This window comes from Vicugna pacos, chromosome 18, assembly GCF_048564905.1.
Source record: "Vicugna pacos chromosome 18, VicPac4, whole genome shotgun sequence".
NCBI classification, from domain to species: Eukaryota; Metazoa; Chordata; class Mammalia; order Artiodactyla; family Camelidae; genus Vicugna; species Vicugna pacos.
In genome coordinates, this window is record NC_133004.1 from 18934119 (window position 1) to 18953029 (window position 18911).

Consider the following 18911-nt stretch of genomic DNA (forward strand, 5'->3'; position numbering starts at 1 on the left):
ACTTTGGCAATTATAAATAACACTGTTAATAGCAGACTGTGTGTATCTTTTTGGATTAATGTTTTTGTTCTTCTCGGATGTATGCCCAGGTGTGGAATTGCTGGGCCATATGGTGGTTCTATTTTTAGATTTTTGAGAAACCTCCATATTGTTTTCCATAGTGGCTGCACCAATTTACATTCCGACCAACAGTGTACAAGGGTTCCCTTTTCTCCACACCCTCTCCAACATATGTTATTTGTGTTCTTTTTGATGATGGCCATTCTGACAGGTGTGACATGGTGTCTCATTGTGATTTTGATTTGCATTTCCCTGATATTAGTTATGTTGAGCAGCTTTTCATGTTCCTGTTGGCCATTTGCATTTTCTCTTTTGGAAAAATGCCTGTTCAGTTCTTCTGCCCATATTTTAAATGGGTTGTTTGTTTGCTTTTTAATGAAAGTACAGTTGATTTAAAATCTCATATTAGTTTCTGGTGTACAGCATGGATGGAATTGGAGGGCATTATGTTAAGTGAAATAAATCAGAGAAAGACAAATACTGTAAGATATCACTTACATTGTGAAATCTAAAAAAAACACAACAAACTAGTGAATATAACAGAAAAGAAACAAACTCACAGATGTAGAGAAGGAACTAGTGGTCACCAGTTGGGGAAGGGGAGGGGAGTGGCAAGATGGAGGTAGAGGATTAAGAGGTACAAACTATTAGGTATAAAATAAGCTACAAGTATGTATTGTACAACATGGGGAATACAGTCAATATATTATGACTATAAATGGAATATAACCTTTAAAAATTGTGAATTACTATATTGTATACCTGCAACATATAACACTGTACATCAACTATACCTCAATTTTTTAAATATATTGTAAAATAAATACAAAAATACATTTTAAAAATGAAAAAAAGTAGTACACAAATGTATAACAAGCTAATAGAGGGGGGAATTTGAATAATAAAAAAAAATCCGAAAGAAAGCAAGAAAGGAGAAAAAGGAGAAACAAACAGAACATACAACTTAAGAGACAGTTTTAAATCCAAATATATTGGTAATGACATTAACTAAACCAACTATATATGTCACCTAAGAGAGAGAATCTGGATTTTTAAAAACTAGACATATCTAGCTTATAAAAGAGAAATAACTTGAAGAATTCAGAAAATCTGAAAATTAAAGATTGAGGTCTCATTACAAGAAAAAAAGATTTTATAACTACAAATGGTGACAGATGTTAACTAGACTTAAACAATGGTGATCATTTCACACTAAATACAAATACAAATCGTTATGCTGTACACGTGAAACTAATACAATGTACTTCAATTATATCCCCAATACATAAATAAGTAAATAAATAAAAGGCTGGAAAAAACATAAATCATGCAAATACTAATAGAAGAAAGTTGGGGTAGCTATACCAATATCACACAAAGTAGGCTTTAAAGCAAAAAGCATTATTAGACATAAAGAGAGAGATTTTATAATAAAAAGGTCAATCTACATGGAACATGTAACGACTCTAAATTTGTAAGCATTTAAACTATGGACTCAAAAACCAAAGAGCAAAACTTGACAGAAAAAAAGAAAACAAATAGACAAATCCACATTCATAATGGGAGATTTCAGCCATTAAGTTCAGCCTTGACAGTCAGTGGTTAGCGGTGTGTTGAAACACATGAGCCACAGCTTGTTGCTGGAAAGTTAATAAAAGGAATCAGATAGAATCTCTCACTTCATCTGACTGTTTTTTAATTTATCAAAGGTGAGAGGCCAAAAAAGGTAAAAACCAATGCAGAGGTAGCCACTGGCCAGGACATAAACCACAGCGGAAGCAGCACCTTCCTTAATAAAGATGGCATCCCAGGGAGATGCTGTGAACGCTGGGCTTGGGTGCACAAAGCCATCCAACTCCGCACTCCCTGCAGGTGTTTTCTAGTAACCAGAGTCATTCCAATTTAGTGCATACTCATCAAGAGCAGACCTGCAAGACCTCACCTAAAGCCACGGATACAAGTAAGACTAAGACACAATCCCTTCTCAAAGGGCTGTGAGCTCTTTCAACATGCTGTTACCATCTCCCAGCACCACCACAACCTGGGGTTACCAGTAACCTCCACGTTGCTGACCGTGATGACATCAGTCCCCATCCTACTTCATCCACCAGCAGTGCTGACGGCCAGTCATCCCATCTTTCTTGACACACGCCCTTCACTTGGGCTCCACTGGTGTCTCCCTCCTCACTGGCCAGGTCTCCTCAGGCTCTGTGCTGCTTCCGTCCTTTCTCAAGCTGTCAGCCATGGAGTGTCACTGGCCCCCTTCTCGTCCCTGTCTACATCCACTCACTGAGGACATCAACAAGGTCAGGGCTCTAAATACCATCAACATACTGACAATCTGACCATGGCTTTATAACCCAGTCTCAGAAATGTCAAGTCACCTCCCTGAGCTCATCTCCTATTCCTCGCCCCTCACTCCCTCTGCTCCAGCTCTGTTGACTTTCTTACTTTTCAGATCCTGCTCTCCCCTCTGCATAGAATCACCTTCCTCCGGGTACACGGTTTGTGCTCTCACCTCCTTCAGGTGTTGCTCAAAACTCATTCTCTCAAATGAGACCCTCTCTGGCCACTCTTGCTAAAACTGCCATCCTCCCTCTGTACCACCTTAAACTTCACCATCTGAAATGCTCTGTTTTAGTTGCTTTGTCATCATGTGTGTGTCCTCCCTGTTGAAGAGTAAGCTCCATGACTGGAGGGACTTTTATCTGCTTTGTTCACTAGTAAATCTGCAGCTTCTGGAGAGTATCTGGCACATGGAGGGCACTCAATGAATGAATGAATCTGTATTTCTGCCAATCCTCTTTTTAAGGGGGCGGCTGTATTTGAGCCTCACAGATTTGTCTTTTCCTGTCTGCTCAGACACTGCTCTTCTTGGACATACATGCACCACTGTCCTTGAGCTTCCTTTTGTTCTCCAAAACTCCAAAACATTGTGATTATAATAATCCATTGAGATTATCCAGTTATTTTATCAGCAAAATGGATTTATTTGGAAATAGCAGAGAACTGCAATTCAGGACAACAATGCTATAGCAAAATCTACAGGCAAGTCCAGCAAACAAAGGAGAGGAGCATTACTTTATAGAGAAAAGAAGGAAGCTAGGATGGGTGCTTTGAACCAAAGTCCCCTGAAAGAGAAGCCAGGGTTCAGGGTAGTGATGGCCTCCCACTGGCTGAGTTGCCAGGGTTCCCACTGGCGGGGCTTGGAGCTGGTTCAAGGCAAGAAGAAATTTTCCTTCCTCCTGCAAGGGTGGTAGACACCTTCCTGCTGGGATGAGAGATACCTCTCTTCCTGTCAGGTATGTGACTGAATGGAGTGGTAGGGCACGGGAGCTCCCCTTCTGGCTTCCAGATTCCAATGTAAATGAGGTTTCCTTTATTCAGTTTCACAAGTCCACTGCCAGGATAGGGATCAATTGTCCTAAGATGACCAAACAGTTCTCAAGAAGATTCAATAAGAAAACCAAGAGTTACACAAGAGTGAGATACAGCACCCATATCTTCCCCAAAACACCAACCCTTCAGCTACGCCTGACACAGAACAAACGTGCTCCTGAGAAGTTACACATATGCATACAATTTTTACTCACTGAGGGATCTCAAGGGTGGTAAAGGATCCCAGGAATCCTTCCACAATGTTACCACCTATAAATTATATATTTTATGGTCATCACATTAGATCTTCCCTAAATAGCAGTAGTGCTCACATCTCCTTTTCCTTCACTGAATTATTCCCAAAGAATTCTTCTCTTGCTTTTCTATTTAAAATAAGCTTTCCAAACTTACTTCCAAGCCTAGCCCTATAGTTATAGAAAAAAAGAACAGTCTTTCTCCCACATATATGCAGGATTTCTTGGCAATAACCCACCTTGCCTCCCTACAGAGGAGCGGGTAGGAGGCATGATGCTAATGTGAAAGTTAATACAGAAACCTCATTTAAAATGGAGTTGGGAGACAGAAGAGGGAGCTCTGGCACCCTAACATCATCACCTGCAGCCCCAACATGAAGAGACATATCTTTGCATCTCCAACATGAAGAAGGTTACTACTTCACTACCAGCAAGAAGAAGAAAGATTTTCTCTTTGCCCAAGGAACAGCCCAGCCAATGAGAGACTGTCACAACTCAGTCAGTGAAAAGTCACTATACTCTGAACTCTGTTTCCTCCAATGGGCTCTTTGTTTATAACAGCCCCTCCCAACTGTCCCTTCTCCTCTATAAGAGAGTCTCCTCTCCTTTGTTCTGTGGACTTGCCTGTGGCTTGCCATAGATGACATGTCCCAAATTGCAGTTCTCTGCAATAAGTCCACTTTGCTGGTAAAATAACTGACTGTTACATTGTTTTAGGTCAACACCATTAAGTTTTTTTTTTAATGTTCTTTTTTGGGGGAGAGGGGAGGAGTTAGGTTTATTTATTTATTTTTAAAAATTTTTAATGGAGATACTGGGGATTGAACCCAGGTCCTTCGTGCATGCTAAGCATACACTCTTCTGCTGAGCTATACCCTCTCTCCTCAGAAGGATTTTTAAATGTTGATCCATGAGCCAAAAAAAGAAAGGATGATTTTTTAAGAGTATATATTCAGAAAATAGCAGGAAAAATTTAGTAGAAAGATCCGAAAGCACAACAAAAAGAAACAGAAAATAGAAGAAAAAGAGGCTTACAATTTAAAAGATCATTCCAAATGGTCCAACATCTAAATAACAGGGACTCCAAAATAAGAAGTGAAAGTGGAAAATAGGAAATTACCAGAGATAACATTTTTTAAATTCCCAGAACTGAAGGACAAGTTTCTTCAACACAATGAAAGAAAAAAGCCCCAGAGTAACACACAGAACTATGAAATAGCACTGAAGATAAAGAAAACATCTGAGAAACATTCAGAGAGGGGGGAAAAGTTACCTCCACGGGAACACAAACAGAATGATGTCAGGCCTTTCCAGTATAATTCTAGAAGACAGAAGATGATGGTGCAAATCCTTTACATTTCTGAGGGAGGTGCTGCCCAATCTAAACTCTAAATCCAACCAACCTCTTCTTCAAGTACTCTGGCATGAGCACATCACAGCAGACACACAGCATGCTGAAGAGCAATCATCTCAAGTGGAGTGAAAACAGGGAAGGTTTTAGGAGACAAGTCTCTTGGGAAAAAAAGAGTTTATCTGACAGGTTTTATAGTGGAGAAGTATTTAAACAGGTATGTTTTAAGCCGATGCAGCATAAGGCAAGATTTATGTCAGAAAGTCAAGATTCTAATCAAATTTTTAAAATGCAACAACTATAACTTAAAAACAAAGGTACAAGAAAGAAAAATGTACAAAAAAAAAGGTACAAGAAAGAAAAAATGCTTGCCTAAACTTTGGCTCAGCAATGAAAATACCAAATATGGATATAAACCACACCCAAGATATGTTAATAATCAGGACAGGTGGTGGGAGAAAGGAGAGTGCCAATAGAGACTGCCTAAAAGCAGACAACTCAAAAAGCACATTACTCAGAAAGGTAGGTAATGACGGATTGAGAGTCCACACTCCCCCAAAACCCATTATGGTTGAGGTTCTGACCCACCCATCACTGTGTCTATATTTGGAGATGGAGTGGGCCTCTAATGAAGTCACAATGGTTAAATGAAGTCATAAAAGTGGGGCCCTGATCTGACTGGATCATTGTCCCTATCAGAAGAGCTACCAGGGAAATGTGTCTCTACAGGCACACACTGAGAAAAGGCCATGTGAACACAAGGAAATGGTGGCTGTCTGCAAACCATGAGAAGAATGGAATGAAACCTACCTTGCCGGTGCCTATAGAACTGTGAGAAATAAATATCTGCTATTTAAGCCCCCAAGTCCGTGGTACTCTGTGCGGCAGCCTGAGCTTACTAATACACTAGGGTAAGACACAGTTGGAAGTGGCCAACCTGGGAAAGCCAAGGGGTGGTGAGACTGCTAAATTTACTTATCAGCGTTTTAGCAGTATTTGAATTTTTCCTTGTCTCCATGGGTTTTTTTAATAAAACTTAAAATTAGTTTCAAATACTAGTATAGTAGTGCAAACATTAAGAGGACGAAGATCACACTAAAAGGAAACATTTTTATGCATCCTTTTAAGAGTCTCATGCTCTACTGACTGAGCTAGCCAGGCACCTATACATCCTTTTAAAAGAAAAAATATGCTTTTGAAAAGTTGCATATAATTCAGACCTTCTTGTGATACATTTTTGTATATATTAATAATACACTTTCTAATTACAAAGAAATATGTTTTATAGGAATTTGGAAAATGTAGAAAAACAAAAAGAAGAAAATAAAAAGCCTGTGTTCTCTAACCATACAGAAAAAAACTCCTGTGCAGTCAATTCTACTATTAGACATTCAAGTTATTCTAAATGGTAGCTATTACAAGCAATACAGCAAGCAACATTCTACATGATCAGTTTCAAATGTCTGTTCAAGACAAACTGATAGGCCCTATAGACTAAAGATAGTGATCCAGAGATGGTCAATACCAGATAAAAGTATTTAAATAATTCAAAGAGCACAAAGCTAGCTAAGCAGAGGATAAGGGAATAGGAGCCCCCTGCTGCTGGGGGCCTGAGGATGAAGCCCACCTGGCCATACCATGCAGGGCTCACCTCTGTCTATCAAAACTGGAGGAGTCTGCAACCATAAAAAAGAATGAAATAATGCAATATACAGCAACATGGATGGAGCTACAAATTATCATATTAAGTGAAATAAGTCAGGCAAAGAAAGCCAAATATATATCGCTTATATGTGGACTCTAAAAAAAAAAAATTACAAATTTTATTTACAAACCAAAAATAGACTCACAGACACAGAAAACAAACTGTGGTTACCAAAGGAGAAAGGGTGGGAAAATTAGAAGTTTGGAGTTAGCAAATACAAACTACTATATACAAAACAGATAAACAACAGGGTCCTACTGCATGGCACAAGGAATTATATTCAATTTCTTATAATCAAATATAATGAAAAAACATTTACTTTTTTAATATTTGTATGTATGTGTACATATATAATGGAAATATATACATATATGTATGTATATAACTGAATTGTTTTACTGTACACCTGAAACTAACACTGTAAATCAACTACACTTCAAAAAAAAATAAAATTAAAAAAAAGAATAAGGATGAAGAAAAAGAAGAAAACAAGAAACTGGAGGAATTTGGTCCAAACAAAAGAACTAAGTCCAGTTGCTACAAAAAGTTTCAACGGTTCAGAGAAGGCTCATGGGACAAGGCTGTAATCCACCCAGCAAACAGGAGTCCATTGCAAAAGAAGCTTGGAGGGGTGGGAGATGAATCCATTCATCAACATAAGACCCTAAGCATGGCCTCTTTATGGGCTCTTTGAAGATGCTGATGCGATGTGGAGGCTGTTTATTTTAACAAAGTCAGATGGCCAGCCTCAGTCCCAGGAAGGGGCTGAAGAGATTTACGAAGTTGTTTCCTCAGATAAAACACTTTCTGGAATTAATGGGCTCTGAGAGGACCCTGAGTGGCTCACAAAAACGTGCATGTGTATTGATGTGACATAGGGGAAAAATAAAGCAATGCTGATTTTCTTCCACACACAAGTATTCAGCCTCAAGCTGGACTGAAGAAAGAATTATTAGACTGCTGTCCCTTCTTAACTGAACTACTGCTATTCAGCCAAATTCCAGATTTCTAAAATTGAAAATTGGTATAAATGAAGTCAGGATTCTAGGAATAATTAACACAGCTGGTGGGAATGAATCAAATTCACATCTCACAAATTCACTAACTGGTGCACAATCCTGAGAATGGGCTGATCACCAGACAACTGATCGACAGGTGTGGCTCAATTTCAAGAATTGCACAGCGAACAAGCACGCTGGCCTGGCCTGCCACACCCCACACACCAGCCCCAGGCTCCTGAAACAGGTGCTGCACAGCAGAGCCACGGGCATCGTGGGCCACGCAGAGGGCCTTGGTCTCTGCAAGTGCTTCCCTTTCATAAACCCACTGACACGGAGGCCCAGACAAAGGGCCTCCAGAATTCTTCAGTCTGATGGCTAACTACACTTTCCTGGACTTTGTTGAAACCTGCCATCAAAGACTACAGTTTTATAGGACTAAAGTAGAGAAAAAATATTTTTAGACTCTCCTGTAACTAGTTTAACAGCCAGCCTCCCCTCACCAACAGGGATATAAAATGCACACAGTGTGCTGGTACTGCGACAGGGTCCACCACAGACACAACTGTGTCACAGGAGCCTGGGGCTGATACTGGGCGCAGTGGGGAATCCTGATGTTGCTGGGAGAAGGAACAACGTGATCAGACTTGCATTTAGAAAAGATCCCTTTAGGCGCTGTAGGAAAAAGAGACTGAGGCAGAGACTCAGCCAGAAGGTACTGGGGTGGTCCAGAAGGAGGTAGTGAGAGCCAGAGTCCAGACAGTGCAAGGCAGAGGGATTTGACACACATGTGAAGGTGGTATCAGGTGGTTTGTTGACCTAGCAGATGGTGGTGCCACTTCTGGAGGTAAGGAAGATTATTAAGAGGAACACATTTGGGGTGGGGAATTAAAATGCCTTGCTTTAAGGAAATTTGATTATTCCCATCTGAATATGTCATTCACCACTTTAAAATCATTCGTAACCCAGATGTGAATGTCACCAACACGTAGCAGATCAGTAAACGGAGAACCAGCACAGGAGGAGCTTTAACTCACCGAGCACCTGCTGTGGGCAGGCACTGACCCAGTCGAGCCACCTGCAGGTTAAGTTATTGCATGGAACCTCCATGACAATCTCCCCTGGCAGGTCCTTCCTTCATCCTCCCCATTTTACAGAAGAGGTGTAGTAGCAGCTTTCCCAGTCCCACAACTTGGAGAAGGCTGACCCCACCAGACACAGCCTAGTGGAAAAGTCATCAAGCGAGGGGCCCTTAAGTTAAACTACCAAACTTAACGTTCTCCTCGTCCAGCCAGCAAGGTGAGTGAAAAGATCTGTAAACCCTGGTCTTGAGAACTCCACAGCTGCACACTAAAGGCTTGTCTTAAAACATCTCCAGTCACCTACTTTGGGATCATCTGTTCTGTTAAAGGAATTCACCTAGTTGGACAAGTCACACATCTGGAAGGTGACAAGGGGATGGCAGCAGGGCCATGCTCTCTCCCTAAGCTTCGTGCCCCACACTTACAGTAACTACAAGCACAGCAGTAGAAAAAAGAGGGGGAAGGCTACAGGGAGAGCCACACTTTAAAAAGGAGCTACCTTCTATCACAAAAGACCTAAAAATTTAACAATGAAGAGAATTTGCTGGCGGTCAAATCAAACGGGCTCACCATTAACAAAACCAGTGTCCTGAGACACCCACCACCTGTGTTACCGCATATGCACTCCACCCTACTGACGTCAGAGCGCCTCCCCAGCTGGGTGCCCAAGTTACGGCTCCAACCCCACCCCTCTTCACTGAAACTCTGATCAGAAAACCCAAATCCATCTCACTTTTCTGCCTTCTGTATGTAACTGTACACATTTTACGTGCTTCCTCTTTTTACATTTCTTCTCTTGACCTTTTAAGCCATTACCAGAAACACAATCAATAAACCAACAAACAGGCCAGATAGCTCCTCAGTCTGGAGAGCACAGGCTGGTCACCCACTCTTCACAGGACCCATAAGTCACTGGGTTCCTACTGCTGTGAACAGTAGCTGCAGTCCACTCTGGCCATGGCCATGATAACCAGCCCTGAACTGAGAGCGACTCACTGGGCTGGCCCACCAGGAAGATGAAAGGAAATGCCAGGTGAGACCCTGTCCTTGGGGAACTTCTCAGCCAGTAAAGAAGGTAGTAAAGGGACAAGGAAAGCAATTGCTGCTGTTAGACATGAAAACAAGCAGTGAACGCTGAGTGCAGCTGGTTGAAGGGCTGAAGCTGATGGCCTGACTTCAGCCCTGACCAACCAGGCCCAGCATGGCACTTGGCAGGCCTAGCCCAACCAAGCTTTTGATGGGGAGTAAAACCAGAGCCTGGCAGCTCATGTCTTAGACCCTGGACCAAACCATTAAGTATATCAAGAGCCAAAACACCTCGGTATCATCAGAGGCCCTCTGCCAATTCACAACAAAGTTAAATGGTGGGTATGAACCAACCAAAGCTATGTTCAAAGTTCCACTGACAACGGGCAATAAAGACCAGGAAAGTCTTCCACACAGAGAACATGAGAGCAGCGAGGAATTTTGTGACACCCCCGCCAGCTCAGGGGCTCAAAATGACCCCAGGTGAGTAGAATCAATGCAGAAAAAGCCAGGGGCAACACTGTTTCTGTTCTGATCAAGATCCAAGTACAGACTCATTTAAGTTTTTTCAAGCAATTATATGGAAAACAGCCATGTGTGCACACATGAGGCAGACAAGGACTGACACTCTGGCTTCCCGCTGGGGAGCAGGAAGCCTGAGCAACAGCCCCGACACAATCGGAGCAGCCTCACAGCAGAGAGCCCATGGGACACGGAAGCTCTCAGTTCCAGAGTCCCTTGGAGTTGTCCTAGTGTAGATATATGGCCCTCCTGACACACTCCCACTCCATGCAGAATCATTGCTGAGACAGGCACCTGCTGTTGATAGGAAACGCATCCCCTAACAGTGAGATGCACAGTCCGCGCCCCCTCTCAGCAGTGGGTGCTAGGTGCCTACTCAGTGCCCACGCCCCTTCTCCCTCTCCATCAACCCCAACCTTCCATCAAAGACCACTCTCCCCTGCTGGGGAGTAGTGATGCTGTCTGAGTTGGGCACCCTGCTTTTCTTCTGGGGTGGCCCTGCCCAGTGTAAGCCTAGCAGCAGAGTCTCAGCTCTCACACAATGACGATGCTGGAGTGGGCAGGACACAGTGGCACACAGCATTACTGGCCAGTCACGGCAAACTGGAGGAACTTCCTTCAATGGGAAGCCTTTGTTTACAAACCAAGGGAGCCCAGAGCCTAAGGTCACTGTGGTAGCCACCCTCCAACACAAGGGAGCCAACCTGAGAGCAACGCTGGCCACAGGAAGGCAGAGGCAAAGCATTCAGAAAAGGGGCTGTTTCTTACAAAAGTAAACACAATCTCATCATACAATCCAGCAACTGTGCTCCCTGTTATCTACCCAAGGAGACAAAAACTCATCTCCACACAAAAGCCTGAACACAGATGTTTACTGTGGCTTTATTCATAACTGCCAAAAACTGAAAATCATCAGGATGTCCTTCAGTAGGTGAATGGATAAGTAAACTGTGGTACATCTGTACAGAGGAATATTATTCAGTGCGAAAAAGAAATGAGCTACCAAGCCATGAAAAGACACTGAGGAAACCTAAAAGCACATTACTCAGTGAAAGAAGCAATGTGAACAGGCTACAGACTGTACGGTTTCAACTATATGACATTCTGGAAAAGGCAGAACTATGGAGACTGAAAAGATCAGCAGTTGCTGGGGTTTGGGGGCTGGAAAAGAATAAACAGGTGAGCACAGAGCATTTCTAAAGCAGTGAAACTACCCTGTATGATACCATACTGACAGAAGTATGTCATTACATATTTGTCAAACCCACAGAACGTATAACACTGAGTGACCCTGATGCAAACTAGGGACTTCGGGTGATTACGATGCAGGTTCACTGACGGTAACAAATGACCAGTCTGGTGCGGGAGGTTGATAACGGGGGAGGCCATGCATTTGTGGGGGCAGGAGTATACGGGAAACCTCTGTACCTTCCTCTCAGTTTTACTGGTAACCTGAAACTGCTCTGAAAAATCAAGTCTTAAAAGAAAAATGGCTGAAGTCTGGACCAAACCACACCTGAAGCTGGGCCTGCCTCTGGACTTTTCACTTATCTGAGCCAACCAGTCCCCTTCATTGTTTAAACTGGGGTGGGATGGGTTCTCGGTGACTTTCAACTTAGTGCATCCTAACTGCCCACCCCTCCAGGGCATGTAGAATGTGCTGGGCTCCATATCCTGTTAGTACTAATAAACAATGACCCTGACACCAGAGGTCTTCCACCCACAAAGCCACCACAGGCAACCCCCAGTGGAACAGGGTTCCATCGCAGACAGGACTCCTGAACTCCAGGCCTCCGCAGCCACCAGCTGTTCTGCAACAGGCAACTTGAAACCAAAATGTGCCACGTTCCTTACAGCTGAATGTTATTAAACAGGCAAATCCAACACAGTCTATCAATTCAATAGTAAAGGTTACTTACTGCAAATAGAGCAAACCAAAGAGAGAAAAAGCAAAGATGCTGCTACAACTGACCCTGAGCAAGGACTGAAAAGTGTGCAGACTGGCTGGCTGGAGAAAGGGGTGGCATGTAGGAATTTTTAAAACTAGAAATCAGAATTGAGCTCAATTTTTTCCCCCTGCAGCTCAGGCCTCAAATTTTATCCCATTTGAAAACTGTTCTAATCAAATATAAAAACTTTCAGGTTAAATTTTTTTTAGGGGGTGGTAATTAAGTTCACTCATTTAATTATTTAATGGAGGTACTGGGGATTGAACTCAGGACTTCTCGCATGCCAAGCATGTGTTCTACCACATGAGCTATACCTTCCCCCCTCAGGTTAAGTTTTTAAAGCTACATCAGTTACTAGCCTAACTTAACAGGATGAGTAACGGGATAATTTTATAGCACATTCGTTTAAACCTTAAAAATGTTTAATCCTGTTTGTTAGCAAGTAGCCAATTTCTCTGCCACAGTAAGCTTAAAGAAATGACTGAGTTTTACCAACTCCACAGAAGAGCCCCAGCACCTGGGGATGTGTTTCCAACTACTGATTAAATCAGTAGGGTCGCACGAATTCCAGGCTTTCAAAGTTTCACAGGCAGGAGTATCCGGGACCAGCTATAGGGAAACGAGTGAAAATGAAAGGGCCCCTGCTAACAGGTTCCAACTCAAGACCAAATAAATCCCCAGTAATCTGGGAAAAGAGAATAAAGAAACAGGTCCCCAAAGTCGTAGCAAAGTACTGATAACACCACTCCACGCCTTCAAATTTGCACTCCAAACTGCCCGTGTGCAAAGACTGTCGTCACAACTTCAGGAGGCCCCGGTGCTAGGAACAGACTACACAACAGCACAACTCATTTCCTTGGCCGGGGCGAAGGTCCAATCCTAGAGCTACAACCACAGCCACAGGAAGTTCCCAAAGTGTTTAGACAACCTACCGAGCACAGCAGCCTCCTCATTACCACTTTCCAACCTCTAGGAAGCATCTTAGAAGATGATTATAAAAAGCAATGATCCAGAATTCTCTAAGTACTAAGGCATTTCAGTGTCCCCTCCTCTCTTTATTAAACCAAAAGGATTCAGTCTACCAGATAAAGCCATCTTCTGTGCAGGAGGACATAAATTTTACTGCTAAAAGGTAAAGTTTAATCATCATATGACTTCTAAGAATGTTCCTAATGACTTACAGAGTCATATCTTAGGCTGTTCTTGATAAAAGTATTCTCAACAGACAAATGCTAAAAATATCTAATGAAAAATGTGAAGGTATCGTGAGTAAAAACTAAAACCACAACTCACCCACTGTGGGGCTGAAGGCCGAGACCACTCCTCAGCACCACCCTTCCCTGGCTAGTTCTCCAGGTCTTGGAAGTGAGCACAGAAACGGAGGCCTCGTGTCTGACTCACCTGAATTCTCTGCCTTCGCTGTACCGTCTACTTGAAGAGGCCCTCGGGGCGGCTGTCTCCAGGAGCAGCTTCTGTGCGAGCCTGCCAGGAGGGGCAGGGTCTCTGCCACTGTCTTCGTCTACGTCCTGATCACACTTCCATTCCTCATCTTCATTCAAAGTGGGCAGGTATCCGGGGACACCCTTCCCGGTCCCTGACCCAGAGCTCTGGTCACTACAGAGCTTTGGGCTCTCCGAGCCTGTCCTTGTGTATTCCAAATAAATATCAGACTTGAGGAATGAGGGGTAGGTATTCTCCTCCATGGTGGACTGGATTTCCGTCTGGGCCTGGTCGAACATGGCAGGATCGATCTGCTGCTTCATGATGCAGTCCTTTATGAAGCTCTTGGTGGCTGGCTTGGTTTGCCTGGACACAATGCCATTGTTGTCAAGGATGTACTTTCGGTAGATGGCTTTGGCCAGCTTAAGCCTCTTTTCCTCATTTGAGTCACAGGGCTCCAGCTTCCTGAAGCCGCTGCAGGCAAACCAGAAGTCCAGCAGATCGGCGCAGTCCTCCTGCTTCAGGAAAGTCCTAAACAGGTTTATCCCGTCTTGATCGTCTAGCAAGGAGTGCAGCGACTCGGCCCACTTCAAGTATGGCGGGGTGGGGGACGCGCTGCCCTCGGGCTCGTACCCCAGGTCCAGATCTGAGCGCCTGGGAGTGGCTGTTGAAGTCTCACCTTTAATCCCAGCACCTTTCCCAGAGCAGAAGCTGTGGCTGACAGGCCTGGGGTCTGTGGACACCAGTTCACCCTCCTCACCGGGCACTGGGGGTCGGGGGGCATCTTCGGTGAAACTTGCTCCGAGGTCCAAGGGGAAACCCTGCTCTTGGATATTCATTTTGGGACTCTGTGCGTCAATGAACAATGAGCGCTGCACCCTAATACATCAGTACTTACAGCTCCAAAGTGAATCAATCTGTCCTGTTGAAACCATTAAGAGGACAAGGATTAGGAAAGGTGGGTCCACGGAAACACGACCACAGAGGTTTTCTCAAGACAAGACTCGCAATGATGCCCTCCCGCTTGAACTCAAAGCCAGAAATGCAGTTTGAATTTCCAATCTTTTGTCACAAGGTTTGTATTATACCAAAACAATTTCTGGAAACTTTTATAACTATAGGAATGCCTCTGGCACTAAGAAATGAATGCCCAGAACACAGAGAGCACCACTACCCTCAAGTGTCATTCTGTGAGAACAAAGAGAGACTAGCAGCCAGGGGACTACCCATCTTGGCTACAGAGCTGAGTGCCCAGTCCTTCTTGGCAAGCTCCAGGATGGCAGGAGGACTGGAGGAAAGAAAGGTGCTTCTAGTCCTCCTAGTTGTATGAACTTGAGTGAGAGCCAGTCCCTCAGACTTAAGATGAGGATATGTATCTGAGGATCAGATAGAAAGGAAGGTACATCAGACCCCAGGAGGCAGGTGGTCGTGTCTACTCGTCACACTTCCTAGGCCCACAGCCACTGTGCCTTCTGCCTGCCCCCTCCCTTCACACTCAGTGTACCTCCCAACATGTGCAAACACACAGCAAGTTGTTCCTCTAACTCTCAACACGTGCCCAAAAGAGCAGTTCATCATGGTCACTTTCAGCGTTTTCAACGGAGTTGATCGAAGGACATCACTCACATGCACATGGACTGAGGCCTTATCACCCAGATGGACAACCTTAAAAAAGCTTCCATCAGAAAGCTGCACATGACTTTTAAAACCTTGCTTTTAGGAAACTGTCCTTCTGATAGCAAACAGCAAACAGTTGAGTGCTCTGAGGAACAGAGAAGGTAGAGAAAAACTGAAATCCACATACAATAAGCTAAGGAAGCATACAGCTCATATGATTCAGCTCTGTAATCTGAAAACCAATTACCCACCCTCGTAGAGGTCAGGGAACTCCGGGTTTTGCTTCTGCTGTGAAAAACCTATCCTGTCTGAGGGAAGACTGTCCCGGATCAGGACTCTGCCACAGTCTTCCATCCTCCCTGTCACTGAGCCCACAAGCTCAGGCTCCACCTCCCAACCTGGCCAAGGGGGTCTTTGCAACACGGCCCATCTGATGTCAGTGGTCTGGCTATAAGTTAACTGAAGAGATGCATGACAGGTCCAAATACCTAGAGCACTCAACTGGCCAGAGGAAGCAAAATAAAACCCTAAAACCTGGTACAAACACAAAGAATCAGTCTCCCTGGTTACCACTCTGCACTCCGGGCCCTGGCCTACATACCTGCTTTCTCACATCGCACACGCTTTACCTGCCAGCAGTTGCCAAAGGCTAAAAGTAAGAAGCATCCAGAGACGGAGGATGGGTCACAATTATGTGCCCCAAGTGACAGTTCTGCAGCTAATGACTTTTTATAAAAACTACTAGGTAGGCTGTAATCTCGGCATCAGCAGGAACAGCCTGTTTCTTAAGGTCAAGGCCCATGGGCAGTGACACCCTGCAGCTCACAGACTACTTCAACTGCGAAGTCGCTTTCTTTGAGTCCCGCCAACAACCTTTGGTGTCTCAGCTCCACACCAGCTCGTGGATGTCTCATGTCCCCTTGTCACGGACATCATCTTAGGAAAGAGGACCTGCACCTGGCCCCCTGAGCCTCATGCTTGGGGATACTCTGTAGTGCTCTAGTCTTGAGAAAAAACCAACTCACTGTGTTTGAACAGGAGGCTAATTACAAGTAACTGCCCCTTCCTCTTAAAGTACTTGTGTCTTCTATGTAAATTATTTGCAGCAGCCTGATTTAAACATTTTCTGCAGGACCCACAGCACTTAACACAAAGTCTTACAACTAATGGGCCCAAATAAATATTTAATTCATTGGCATAAAGCAAAATAACATTTGTCATAGACGCCAAATGTTAGCTCTTCACAGGTGCTGAACTATTGTGCTATAGAAATAGCAGCAAATTTAAGATCTAGCCCTTCATTTAGAGTTCGGCACTGTCTTAATAGACTTTTAATTCATGTGTGAACAAGTTCCCCTAATCACTTTAAACTATTTTTTCACAGCCCAGAAGTAACACTTCTTATAGTTAACATCTATTTTTGGCTGTCAACTGACAGAAGACCTTTGGTGTCCCTGGAAGCACAGGAACATCTCTCCAAATTACTGTCGTTATTGAAACATGCTCCAATTACCAAAATCTCTGGATTCCCACAGAGAAGTACACCAAGTATTTAGTGTACACACTTGTAAATACTGCACATAAAGCAGTTATAACAATTCAGGTTAAAGTCAAATGCCCACAAGCACTGAATCTGGCCAACAGCCTGTAACCGCGGTCAGTAAAAGGATTCCATAAAAGGAATCCACAACTCTGATACCTCATTTAAAAATCTCCTTTAGTCACTGCCTAGGCCTACCCACTGGGTACCATGGCAGCCAGCTCAATGTTATAGGTGTGTATGTATATATTTTACTCAAATATCACTTTTGAACTTTTGATTTATGTGGAGTTTGTAAATAATAGAGTGTGACTCTCATATCTTTCCTTCCGTCCGTTAATTAAGCTCTTGAAGGGTTGGGACTACTGTTTTACACGTAATCCATTCCTGCACCACCTACATCCTCAGTGACTAATGTAACGTAAAAGTCTAGTTTCTCTGAAACTAGGAATCCAAGAAACACCAACACTTACTGAAAATCAAACAGAAACATTGTATTTTGTATGGTTTCCCATCCTTGTCCCTCAGTAGACGTTCTTAAAATTGAAACCCAGATACTGCTATGTTGAGAGGTCAGGTTTAGACTGTGTTCTCCAAAACAGGGCTGGTCCATGTACGTCTGAGATTCTTTCCAAAGAAGCAGAAAACCCAAGTGCAAGCAAAAAGGAGGGGCTGAGATGCACAATAACTCTTTATAAATTATCTTAGAGATGGGCTAAGAAAAAATCCACAGAGGATTGATGTATTTTTCTCTACTGTCCTCAATGCTGAGCTATGTTTCACTGCCCTGACTGTACAGCTCTGATTTCATGAGAGTCTGAATTTCAAAATGAAGGGAAGAGGTAGAATCTAAAATGCACACTAAAGAGAAAGTTCTGGGGGCAAAGCACCAACATGAAAGAGTAAAGCCACTCAAGAAAGCCAAACCACAGCGTGGACCCAGCCTAAGGCACCTCTGTCTCGTGGGGAGTGCCTTCCTTGGATTTCAAACTCATTTCTACTTTTTGTTGGGGGAGGGGAAGGGACGCTCCACTGTCCTGCTTATCTACAGGATCCCTCCAGACAATGCCTGGCCCCAGCAGCTACTTTGCACCCCACTCACACATCAAAACAGGCCCCAGGCCCAAGGACCCCAGCACGCACCTGGCAACATTCAATCTAACAAATCAGCTGCAGACCCCAGCCTCTTCCAGCAGCATCACCTCCCACCCCTTCTCAGAATCCTCAGTCTTCCTTACTCCCTTCAGCTCATCTAGAACAAGTGCCTTTCCTTTTTGAACAAAATCCTGGAACTCTTTCCCAATCACAGGCCCCAATGTCAAAAGCCCTTGCCTTTTGCATCGCCTGATAGCATCCCTTTTTGCACACACCTGCCCTCCCAACCGTGGACCCCCACACCCTCCTCACACATCACGCAGTCTGCACACCCTCTCGGAATAGCCTGCCACTCCTGTCCACCTCCCCTCACACACTCCCGGCCCACACACCCTAGGAGCCCGCACAGCCTCCCTTCACGCACTCCTGGCCCGCACACCCTCGGTGTCCGCACAGCCTCCCCTCACGCACTCCTGGTCCGCACACCCTCGGAGCCCGCACAGCCTCCCCTCACGCACTCCCGGCCCGCACACCCTCGGAGCCCCTCTTCCGGGTCCCGCGCTCTGCCCGGCCTATGCGGCCTACAATGGGCGCCGCAAGGCCCGCGCCCCTCAGGAATGCGCGCTCGGCCGCACTACTCACCCGCGCGGCGGCGGCAGAGGCAGCGGCGGGGCCCCGGGCCCGGCTCCCGGAGCGGCGCAACACGGCGCAGCCCATGCGCTCAGCGGCGGCGCGGCGGGCGGGACGGGGCGGGGGCGCGGCCCCGGGCGGCCCCCATCGCAGCGGCGGCGCGGAGGCGGGAGCGGGGCAGGCCGCAGGGGCGCCGCCGAGGCCGGCCGCCCACTCTCACCGGCCTGCTCCGCGGGGACGCGGCTCCGGCCCGACTCCGGCCGG

The 18911-nt window shown here is 44.8% G+C and overlaps 1 protein-coding gene across 2 annotated transcripts in view; it reads right to left on the reverse strand.

Moving 5' to 3' along the window:
* Window positions 1–18911, reverse strand: part of AXIN1 (axin 1) — a 58463-nt gene extending 39552 nt beyond the window's left edge. For both annotated transcript variants that reach the window (XM_072942283.1, XM_072942282.1), the window contains exons 1-2: window positions 18660–18911; window positions 13727–14687 (exon numbers count right to left, since the gene is read on the reverse strand). In XM_072942283.1, the coding sequence (XP_072798384.1) occupies window positions 13727–14604 (878 nt within the window). In that variant the 5' untranslated portion in view covers window positions 14605–14687; window positions 18660–18911. The remainder of the gene's footprint in view (window positions 1–13726; window positions 14688–18659) is intronic.